Source organism: Nuphar pumila, chromosome 7 (genome assembly GCF_984573655.1).
Source record: "Nuphar pumila chromosome 7, dmNupPumi1.hap1.1, whole genome shotgun sequence".
NCBI classification, from domain to species: Eukaryota; Viridiplantae; Streptophyta; class Magnoliopsida; order Nymphaeales; family Nymphaeaceae; genus Nuphar; species Nuphar pumila.
Window position 1 is genome coordinate 50,511,644 of NC_143255.1, and position 11,996 is coordinate 50,523,639.

Genomic DNA, 11,996 nt, shown 5'->3' on the forward strand with positions numbered 1-11,996 from the left:
AAACCGCAGTGGTAGGTAGGAGATAATGAGTCACTATCTGCCATCTTCCTTGCAAATCTGGCTTCCAAATAAAGCTTTTGGCAAATCAACTAGATCTGGCATAACTCTCTCATCCAAACCCATGTTCAATTAAGATCAATTTGGCTCATGCATTTGACCAGTATATGGCTAATCAGACCTGAGTAGGAAGTCAGAGAGTCAGTCTTAATTAAGTTTAAACCCATGATGTTGGACTCTGACCAATTAATTAGATCCATGCTACTCAATATCACGTCATTATGTTTAATGACTCAAAATTAACACTTGTAAAGTCTCTTATATCAAAGAAATAACAAGTCTAGTAAACTCCACAAACTTGCTCGTTTAAATGCTAAAGGAATGACGCGAGCAATATGGTTTCATTTCTGTGGGAAAACTCAATGCTATTGGGGATTTTATCAACTCTAGTTATTGTGTATGGGGATGTATATCAAGCCAAAGCAGCATATCATCTTCTAGTTAAGAGCTAACATCTGGGCTTGACCTCCCCAAGCCTGACATAAGATCCAGGATGTTTGAATATACAATTTAATGCAAACCAAGACCAAAACTGATTTATACAGCCCCATTATAGTTCAGTAAGCTACACCTAGCACATTCGCAGTATTTTTTCATAAGTTTTCCTTATATTTTAACAGACAAGTCTCCCAACAATCTCTTTGTGATGTTACTAAATTACTAGTTGAATTAGATCACTGTAGTGGGTAGAGTTGCATTATCATAACCAAGGAATCTCAAGTTCAAAATACTCTAATTATACTGATGCTAATATAATACTAATAATAATATTATTATATTATAATTATTATTGTTGCTCTTGTCGTTGACAAATGCTGGGGAAACATGGGTTTCATGTTATTTTTCTATTGCAGGGATAGGGATCTTCAAGGCAATTTCTTAAATGTAATGGTATAGGAATGACAATGACAATCTCTCTCTCTCTCAATTACCTATATTTCATAACCATGCAACGGAAGGACACCGGCTTTTTGGTAAATGGGAAAGTCGTCGTCGTCGATCCTTCTGCAATCCAAACTCCTCTTCTTCTTTTCTCTCCTCTCCCTCTCTTTCACCCTCTTCCTGCTCTTCCACCCATCCACTCTCTCTAGAAGATGCATCCCCAGATCTCAACCGTCGGATCCCATCCAACATCCACTCTTCTCCTACCCGGCCTCCTATGGAGAGCACAAGTACGCAATCCCAACCGTCCGCTCCTCATGCACCACCTTCGTTCGTTTCATGGGTAACCATCTTTTTTTTTTTTTTTTAATCTTTGGTTCATTTTTTTCCCTTCTTTTTTGTTGGTGTTTTGCTTTCCCTTGTTTTGTTGAATTCCGTGGTGTTTGGTTTTGTTGGGGTTACAGATTATGGTTTGGTGTTTAGAGAGATTCAAGATTCCTTGAGGAATTCTTCTCCGCATGAGGAGGTGCATAGATTGAGATATTTTTCTGAGCCAAGGAGCACGTTTGCTGGGAATTTTAGCACCAAGGAAAGGAGAAGTTTCTTTAGTTTCAATGAGGGGGTGGGGGAGATCCCGTGTGGGTTCATGAGGGCATTCAAGATTAGCAGCTCTGGTAAGAAGTCCTCTGTTAATGCTGTTTTGTTTTCCTTTCTTTTTAATTCTATGGCAGTAATTGTGTAGATGGGCCCTGAATTGATTATCAAAAACCAATAAAGAAAAAAGAATCAATGAGCCGATTATATTATATCTATCCTATTGGAATAGAATATTTAGTTAGGAGGAAAAATGACATTCTTTATTGAATTCTGTGATGCTAGGTGAGGAGGAAAAATTTGTATTCTTTATTGGATTCTGTCATGAATTAACATTAAATTAATTTTTCCAGGTTAGGCATAATTACTCCCTAATGACACATGTAATCGAATTTCATGATTTTTTTTTAATGAGAGTTAATTGGAGGGGACTTACTTGCAAAGCGAAATGCGAAATTGGAACTTATGCTTCCGCTTGTTAAATAGCATAGTGGGAGTAATTAGTGCTTTCCTTTCATCTTTTGTATGTAGACGACTTTCCTTTGTTTTGATGTTCATTATGAGATGTAAAAGGAGCAACATTGGTAATTCTCAGATTTAATCTTGGAAACTCTAATTCTGCCATTTCTTCCATCCTACACAATGTAGAATATAAACGAATTTCCATTGTATTATATTGATCTTAGAATAATCCAAATGCTAATGGTCAATGTTACGATTTTCAAAGAAGGAATCTTTTGGAAATAACCGAAGGAACATATTGTGAATTAGATGCTACGGATTACTGGAAATTGAAGAAAACACTCAAAATAATATAGAAATTTGGGCAATTTTTTTATTTCTGTGCTTTGTGAAATTTAGTTATAACTGTCCATTCTGCTCAAAACCAGGATTAAAACTTATGTCCTTTTATGAAATCAGACAGATTGGCCATGGAGAATTGCAGAGGACTAGTGGTTGTGTCTGCGATCTTTGGGAACCACGATAAGATTCGACAGCCACGAGGGTTGGGGTCCAAAACCTTGCAGACTGCATGTTTCTTCATGTTCGTGGATGACCGAACAATAAAAGGACTTAACGCTCATAATATCATGCTCAATGGAACAGGAAAGAATAAGATTGGTGCATGGAGAATAGTGAAAGTTTTATGGGAACTGCCCTATGAAACCCCAGCTAAGAATGGGGTGATACCCAAACACCTGATTCACAGGCTTTTCCCTAATGCCCACTACAGCATTTGGGTGGATGCAAAGCTGCAATTAACAGCAGACCCCTTGCTGCTGCTTCATTCCCTTCTTGTTTCTGAGAATACTGATATGGCTATTTAGAAACACCCATTCAACATTCACACCATGGAAGAAGCAATGGCAACTGCCAGATGGAAGAAGTGGGGAGATGTTCAATCTTTGAGGGAACAGATGGAGGCTTACTGTGAAAATGGGTTGCAGCCATGGAGTCGAAAAAAACTACCCTACACAACTGGTAAAATGATCTCTCATCTCTTTTTATCTCTACATATTACTGATTGAAGATGAGAGAACTGTTCTAATTTCATCGAAAGTAAGGAACTCAACTTAAAAGAATTGGTGCTCAAACTATTTATATTTAACAGAGCAGAGAACTCTGAAAAACTTGAAAACCATGACTTGTAGATGGAGAGCATTACATACAACTCCATACGGAAAACCAGAGATATTGGACCAAATAACTAGAGATGAAGAGCACTTTTATTGATTTCTTATCCTATAACGTACATGGGGAAGTCCGAGATTAAATTCATATAGGCACAATCTTTGCAGAAAGCTGATCCATTCATGAGTGTCACGGGCTGGGAAGCGAAGGCCCCCGTGGCGTAGCTTCGGGCAATCACACACACCGAAGGCAGACCTTTTAAGCGCACAAGCAACCCACAACACACGCGCACGAGCGGAAGCAAGAGTACGCGTATGCACAAGCACAAAGAGAGAGAGAGAAATGCAAAAAGCTTCTTTATAGATACTTGAAAGCAAAGTACATCAAGAGGGGAAGAGAGGGTCCGAATACACGAGGTTCTTAGGCCGTAAGGCCTTGTGGGGCACTCTAGAGTGCCAAAGAGGTATATACATCAGAGCAAAAAGGTGAAAAACATGGCGGTCCGGAACACGCTCCCCCGCCTAAGTTGGCGCCGTCCTTGACGCCAATTGTTCATGGTAGCCTTCTACAAGTTGTCGATGCTGAAACATGCTGCTGGCTTTCTCCCAGGTGGCTTCACATTCTGGCAATCCTTTCCACTGCACTAAGTACTTTTTGACTTCCCCTAGATAGTTGTTGGAGTGGTTGAGGATGATATATGGATCTCTGCCTGGTACACTAACTGTTGAAGGAGCTCGCTGCGGGATCGGAGCACGTTGAGGCATGCTCCGTTGAGGATCTCCTTCATCTTCGTGGAATGGCTTCAGGTTACATATATGGAATACCAGGTGCACTTGAAAGTTTGTTGGCAAGTCCAGCCGGTACGCCAAGTTTCCCACACGTTTGATAATGGTGAAGGAGCCATCATACTTGCGAATAAGGCCTCGGTAGTGGCCCCGAAAGATAGCTGTGTGGTCAGGAAAGAGCTTGGCCAACACTTTGTCTCCAACTCGAAATTCTGTTGGGCGACGCTTCTCATCTGCCCATTTCTTCATGTGCTTGGTTGCCTTGTTTAGATATGCCTTCGCCAACTCTGTCTGATCTTGCCAGTTCCTGACAAACTAGTATGCATAAGGTGCTTTTCCACGTCCTCGCGCAGCAAGGGAGTGTGGAGTCTGCGGCTGTTGTCCAGTTGCAACTTCAAATGAACTATGGCCGAATGACTCTCTCTTTTGAAGGTTGTAGCAGAATTGAGCCGCATCAAGTAAATCAACCCAATCCCTTTGGTTGGCACTGACAAAGTGCCGCAGGTATTCCTCCAGCATGCTGTTTATTCTCTCTGTCTGTCCGTCGGTTTGGGGGTGGAAACTTGTGCTGAAATGCAAGTTCGTCCCCATTAAGTGAAACACTTCTCGCCAAAACTTGCCAGTGAAGCGTGCATCACGATGACTGACGATGCTCTCTGGAATTCCCCAATGCTTAATTGTGTTTCACACGAATAACTTTGCAGTATCAGTGGCTGAGCAGGTGGCAGGGGCAGGCACGAAGATAGCATACTTCGAGAACCTATCCACAACCACATAAATCGAACTGCAACCTTGTGCTTTCGGCAAGCTTACAATGAAGTCCATAGTTATGCACTCCCACGGGCGACTAGGCACAGGTAGGGGCTCCAGTAGTCCACCGAGTCTCTGATTGATGAGCTTGTCTTGTTGGCAAATCAAGCAAGTCCGCACATAGGCATCTATGTCATCGCGCATCTGCGGCCAGTAGAATGCACGTTCCAACAATGCCAAGGTCATCTGTTGTCCTGGGTGACCCGCCCAAGTAGTATCATGGCACTCGTGCATCAAGCACCTCCTCAAGGTATCTTGTCGCGGAATATATAGACGATCGCCCGCAGCGCGGAGCAAACCATCCTCTAGCCAGAATCTCTACGTCTTTCCTTCCTTCACCAATGCAATCAATTGTTGAGCCATTGGGTCACTTTTCAAAGCTTCTCGCACTTGTTCAAGAAGATCACTCATCGGTTGGCTCACACTGCCCTCCCAAGCGAGCAAAGCTGCAAGTTCCGCCTTTCGACTCAAGGCGTCGGCCACAACATTGGTCCTGCATGGCTTATACTCGAGGACCATATCGAATTCTGCCAAGAAATCCTGCCAACGTGCTTGCCTTGGACTCAGCTTCTTCTGAGTTTGGAAGTAACTTGTCGCAACATTGTCAGTGCGCACAACAAATTGTGATCCCAAGAGATAGTGTCTCTATGTGCGGAGACAATGCACGACCACCAACATCTCGCGCTCGTGCACCGTGTATCGACGTTCAGCGTCGTTCAACTTCCTGCTTTCAAATGCGATGGGATGTCCTTCTTGGAGCAACACCCCACCAATAGCAAAGTCAGACACATCGATCTGCACTTCAAAGGGTTGCCGACAGTCAGGCAACTTCAGCACTGACTCCTCTGTCAAGGCATGTTTTAACCCATCAAAAGCCTTCTGGCAAGAATCAGACCATAGCCATGGTCTGTCTTTCTTCAACAGATCTGTGAGCGCAGCCGCAATCTGCGAGTATCCCTTGATGAAGCGTCGGTAATAATTTGCAAGCCCCAAGAAAGAGCGCAACTCAGGAACCTTATAGGGCGGCTCCCATGCTTGAATAACTTCAATCTTCTTGAGGTCCATTTTGAGAGTGCCTCCTCCAACAATATGCCCCAGAAAATGGACTTCCTTTTGGCCGAATAGGCACTTCTCTCGCTTGACATACAATTCGTGGTCCTTCAAAGTCTGAAACACAATCTGAAGGTGCTGAACATGCTGCTTCATCGAGTCGCTATACACCACTATGTCATCCAAATACACGGCGACAAACTTGTCGAGGTGCAGGTAGAAGATCTTATTCATTAGTGTCGAAAAGGTAGCGTGCGCGTTCGTCAAGCCAAAGGGCATGACAAGGAATTCGAACGCCCCATATCGCGTTACAAAAGTAGTCTTTGCCTCATCCCCTTCTGCAACTCTCACTTGCCAGTAGCCCGATCTCAAATCCAACTTAGAGAAGACCTTTGCCTTTCCAAGTTGATCGAACAAGTCTGCGATCAGAGGAAGCGGGTACTTATTCTTCACCGTCATTTTGTTCAGTGCCCTATAGTCGACGCACAACCACTTCGACCCATCGTGCTTTGCTTGAAAGAGCACGGGCGCTCCAAAGGGAGCTTTGGATGGCTGGATGATTCCTGCTTTGAGCATATCATCCAATTGTCTGCGTAATTCCTGCAGTTCAGGAATTGCCATGCGATAAGGAGCCATTGCGGGTGATCGTGCACCCGGTATTAATTCAATCTGATGATCTACCTCACGCCTCGGAGGTAGCTTCTTCGGCATCTCGGCGGGCATAACATCACCGAACTCCTTCCATACTGGCGCTAAGGCCTCTGGGACATCCGCGACTTTTTCTACCTTATCTGTAGCACGGATTGTGACAAGAAAAGTCTCATCACCACTTTTCATGCCTCTCTTCAACTGGAGCGCAGACACCAAACGCTCACAAAGCTTCCCTGTCATCGCAGTAACCATACAGGGTTGACTCTCACTCTCAAAGCCGACAACGTTGAGGTGGGGCATCGGCACTGCCTTGTTGCTTCTCAAGAATTTCATCCCGAGGATGAATTTAAAATCATCCATGGGTGCGACTGATAACGCGATCCTTCCTGACCAGTTGTGGATCCGCACTGGTACATCCCGAGCAACGCCATAGATGGCTTTAGCCTCTGAATTAACCGCTTTCATGCGGCTCTCTTTTTGTTCCCACTGTAATCCCAACCGTTATGCTTCTTCACGCGAGATGAAATTGTGTGTGGCACCCATGTCTACCAATGCCTTGGTAAGTCTTCCGTTGAGCAAAAGTTCCAAATACATCAATTCTTTGCATACCATCGGTTCAACACTGGTTGCAACCTTTACTGCATTCATCATCTGCATTGCACCAACTGTTGGCGCCTCTGCAAGTTGATCTTCTTCCTCACCCTGAACAGCATTCGCAACTCGGGGTGCGCGGTTATCTCCATTCCCTTGACTGCGGTTTCTATTGGGACATGTATCCTGCCAATGATCTCCATGGCAGATGCGACAGTCACGGCGACGATAATTACCACCTTGAAAGTTATTCCAATTCTGATTATTATTTTGGTCATCTTGCCGGCTATGATTCTGTTGGTTACCCCGACCAACATTTTGTCCTTGGTCGTTCCTTCGATTGTCTCTTCGATTGTTGCGATCATTTCCCTGTTGTCTGCCTTGAAATGCAGGGTCATTCCTATCTAGCTCGGCAAGTTTCTCTGCAACCGCAAGCGCCTCAGCCAGTGTTGCGGGGTCATGCCGAATGAGTTCTTGGTTTGCCCATCCTTGCAACCCGTTGCCAAAGTAAAACAACCGATCCTCATCATCCATTCTCTCCACTTCCAACATTATCGAAGAAAATGCCTTGACATAGTCATGTACTGACCCTGTCTGTTTCAATGCCAATAACCTTTTGCGGGCCATTTTCTCTTGATTTTTAGGTAGAAAATAGTCTCACATTTCCTTTTGGAAGTCTTCCCATGAGACTATAGCAATTAATCCCCGTCGAACATCACCTAAGCGACATCTCCACCAAAGGGTCGCTTCATCCGCAAAGTACATTGTTGCGGTGCGCAGCCTATCTGTGTCCTCTTCTATCCTCGCAGCTTCTAGAAATTGGTCCATCTCGTAGATAAAATTCTCAAGATCCTTTGAGTCCCGCGTGCCTTTATACTTTGCGGGCTCAGGTAGCCTGTAACGTGGTTTATCCACATATGTCGCAACACCGCCAGCCGGGGTAGTTCTCAATTGCCGCTCTAACTGTTCATTCTTTCGTCGAACAACATCCAATTCAGCAGCCATGATGTTGAACCAACCCAACAAATCATCAAATCTGGTGGAAAAGTCCTCCACCGAGTAGTTAAGTTTAGTGGCAAGACTTTTCACCGAGTCTTTCACTCCCTCTACTGCTGTCTTGATCTCTGCATTGAGATCTCTAAAAGCGACACAAGTTCCATTAACCAACTTCTCCATGTTGGTCACTGACCCAGTCAGCTCCGCCACATCGCGCGAGATGGCTGACACCCGATCATCGGCCATGAAGTCCTCTTCAGCAGGAACCACACTGCTTGAAGGAGTCATGGCAATCTTCTTCGGCGCCATTGTCACTCCCAAAGTCGACAAGGCTATGGTACCAACTTGTCACGGGCTGGGAAGCGAAGGCCCCCGTGACGTAGCTTCGGGCAATCACACACACCGAAGGCAGGCATTTTAAGCGCACAAGCAACGCACAACACACGCGCACGAGCGGAAGCAAGAGTACGCGTATGCACAAGCACAAAGAGAGAGAGAGATGCAAAAAGCTTCTTTATAGATACTTGAAAGCAAAGTACATCAAGAGGAAAGAGAGGGTCCGAATACACGGGGTTCTTAGGCCGTAAGGCCTTGTGGGACACTCTAGAGTGCCAAAGAGGTATATACATCAGAGCAAAAAGGTGAAAAACATGGTGGTCCGGAACAATGAGAATGCGAAAGGATAATGGAGGTTACTCCATGAAAACCTTCTTACTTGTTTCATGGAAAACCTAAATTCTAAGAAAAAGTTTGCAAGGCCACCCAAGTTGGATTTTTATGGGCAAGCACCACCTCTCATTTCATAGGGCACCCAATCTGCTAAAAATTCAATGATCAAAGAAAATAAAACTGAAAAAAGGAAAAGAATAAGAAAACACTACTAATCTAAGCTATACTTATTTTGCCTACTTGTCCTTTTATTTTTTAGTAACACTTCTCTGTTTTTTGCAACTCAGATGTTCCAGACACTGCATTAATACTAAGGAAACATGGAACCAGAAGTAATTTATTCTCCTGCTTACTATTTAACGAGTTGGAATCTTTTAATCCAAGGGATCAGTTGAGTTTTGCATATGTAAGGGATCTCATGAAGCCCAGAATCAAAATAAACATGTTTGAAATAGAATTTTTTGAACAGATAGCAGTGGAATACAGGCACAACATAAAGAATGGGGAGACTGCCTCACATATTGTTAAGACAGAAATGGCAAGCACCAAGGATATCAACGGCAATAAGTGTGAAAAATACTTGGTGGAAATGTGGGCAGACTCCCATGATTAGTTTTGTCAGGACAAGGAAAAACAGGAAGAGGGAAACTGGAAAAAAGAGGGAAAAATGATTGGAACATGTGGAAAGTGATGGAGAACGAAAAACAACTCCCTCCAAAAGCTGACAGGCCAATAACGTGTACAAGCATTTTCCACTAAAAGTCAGATTCCTTAGAATTTGAGATCCACACCAGCAAGAATGATATGTATATTTTTTATGTATAGCAAATGGCTAGTAGTTAAAAAACTAGATTCATTGATTGAAATAGAAATTTTTGATTTATTTTTTTGAATTAGCTTCTTTTTTTCATTTTTCTTCCCCCCTTTTCTTGATTTGATGGCTAAGCTGAGGATAGCTTGATGAATGTTGTTGATCCTGCATCAGTTCAAATGGTTTGCCACTACACTTGTTGAATCAGGAGAGCAGTTGGTTGTGCTGTTTCTAATGAAAAAATCAGCTATGTTCCCAAACTGAACTTGATTAATAAAAAAGTCATGGTCGAACCAGTTCAAATAGCAGTAGAGTCTGGTTCCTACAACACTGGTCTAGCATTTTTTCTGTGTTCCTTTCCTTTGTAAACGGACCTCTCAGGCAAGATAGTGTGACTCTTGATCCATCTATGACATACAGCTTGTTTCTCACATGAAAATATGATCAGCAGCGAATTCACAAAAGCAAAATAATATGCACTTATGCAGTAGGTGTCGAAACAGAGTAAATTGTGGAGTTCCTTTTTATTTCAGATAAGAAACTCCATCCAACTATCCAATGTTTCAGCCCTTGTGTGGAGTGGATCAATGAAATTGTACCTCATTCAGTTAGAATCAGAACTAGCCACTTCATGGTCTATATTTTAGTATGCAGAGTTTGGCAACTATATGCAGAAGGTGCAGCTTGAAACTTGCTCATCCACCTGAATTTATTGGAGGTCAAGGTGCAAAGTTTCAGGTTTCTCCCACTTATAAGCTGACCAGGATTTGCATGGAGGATTGGAACTTGAAATAACAGTTTCTTCACGTCAGGAGTTGTTTCCCCTCACGCTGGCAATTGACAAGTGAACTCAGTTATCAGGAAGCAATTCCAATCAAGTGGCATCCAAGCACGAGTCAAAATTCCCAGCCAACAAACTTCTCTGCCTATCCTATTCGCTTCCACCATGTAAATATTTCCGTTAGCTTATGTGCCTCAGATCTGCCCACAGCTGAATATATATCTGCAAAAAGAATGTAAGCTCAAGTATTTTCTGGTTCAACTTCCATTAGCCTTTTTGAAGCATACTCCCCCAAACTCGCATCGCCATGGACTCTACAAGAACATAGAACAGCTTCCCATACTCCATCTCTTCTCAACTCCATTCTATCAATTAGATCAACTGCATCCTCAAGTGTCCCACTTCTTGCAAGCAAATCTACCAAGCAAGCATAGTGTTCTTCACTTGCATTAATTTTATGATCTCCAATCATGGAATTGAAACACCTCAGCCCCTCTTCCACCATGCCTGATCGACTGCATGCAGACAAAACTGCAGTAAAAGCAATGACATCTGGTTGGATTCCAGATTGGTGCACACCATTAAACAACCACAACGCAGTTGGCCCTTCACCATGCTTTGCAAATGCATTTATGATTGCAGTCCATTCAACCACCCCTCTATCAGGCAAGCTATCAAACAGTGAGCAACAATGCTTTAGTGATCCAAATTCTGCATACATATCAATCAGACCTACACACAAAAAATGAATCAGACTTGAATCATCGTCGAATAACATAACCATGCATCTCAGTTCCCATTCGAAGACACCTCAATTCAGAAATTACTGGAAGGATCATGCAAACAAGACAGAACCTACTATCTTCTTGAACATCTTCATAGCGTCATGTGCTTTTCCAGCTCGGGCATGGTTCAAGATCAGTGATGTCCATGCAGCGACATTCATCAACCCCTCTTCATCAAAAATCCGATTTGCAAAATCAAATTTCCCATGCTTTGTGTACATATTCACCAGATAACCCACCAAGAACTCATTGAGCTGAAAACAATTCTGTATCAAATAACATTGAAGTTCCATCCCAAGTCCCATGTCCCCCAAACCAGGGACTGCAGAGAGGAGGCTGACCAATGCAAACAGGTCAGGCATGATCCCGTCATCCATCATGAAGCAGAACATATCAACTGCCATGTCAAACCATCTATCTCTGGCTACATCATGCATGAACATCGTCCAAGCAACAATGTCTCTTTGAGGCATTTTGTCAAACATTTGGTCTGAGATGCCATTTTGGGCTCTCTGTGATTCATATTGTGACACTAACGAGGAGATTTCGTGCAACTTGGGTCTTTGGTAAGGTAACTTTCCTTTCAGACATTTTGTCGAACATTTGGAACGCAAGATCAAAACTACCGCATTTCGGATATACATTGGCGATGGTGGCACAGAGGATGCTGTTGGACGATAATTTGCAGCTGATTACGTCATTGTGAACGAGCATGGCCTGTTTCAGATCTGTCATGGTGGCACAAGCATTGAGCACCAGAGCAAAGGTAGCCTAGTTGGGCTCGACTCCACGATGAGCCATACATTGGTAGGCAGAGATGGCACGGTCGCAGCGACCCAATCGAACATGACTCTTGATGATGGAGTTCCATTCATCAGTTTCTGATCTCCTTCTGAGAAACC

The 11,996-nt window shown here is 43.3% G+C and overlaps 1 protein-coding gene and 1 pseudogene across 2 annotated transcripts; one reads left to right on the plus strand and one right to left on the minus strand.

Moving 5' to 3' along the window:
* The first annotated feature begins 1,035 nt into the window (after positions 1–1,035).
* LOC149832233 (alkaline ceramidase TOD1-like) lies at positions 1,036–9,375 on the plus strand (annotated as a pseudogene). The gene is made up of 4 exons (XR_016433217.1): positions 1,036–1,282; positions 1,404–1,613; positions 2,455–3,015; positions 9,005–9,375. The product of XR_016433217.1 is annotated as an alkaline ceramidase TOD1-like (transcript).
* A 1,175-nt stretch (positions 9,376–10,550) lies between these two features.
* LOC149832234 (pentatricopeptide repeat-containing protein DOT4, chloroplastic-like) lies at positions 10,551–11,567 on the minus strand. The gene is made up of 2 exons (XM_090013197.1): positions 11,165–11,567; positions 10,551–11,041 (listed from the first exon to the last, which is right to left on the minus strand). Exons 1-2 carry the CDS (start codon positions 11,565–11,567, stop codon positions 10,551–10,553), a joined length of 894 nt encoding a protein of 297 aa, XP_089869323.1.
* Positions 11,568–11,996: the final 429 nt, after the last annotated feature.

Coding starts and splice junctions, on each gene's coding strand:
- LOC149832234 (XM_090013197.1), bottom strand. CDS start 11,567: ATGCCTCAAAGAGACATTGTTGCTTGGACGATGTTCATGCATGATGTA. Junction 11,042..11,164: donor GATGTTCAAGAAGATAGTAG/GTTCTGTCTTGT, acceptor TTTTGTGTGTAG/GTCTGATTGATATGTATGCA.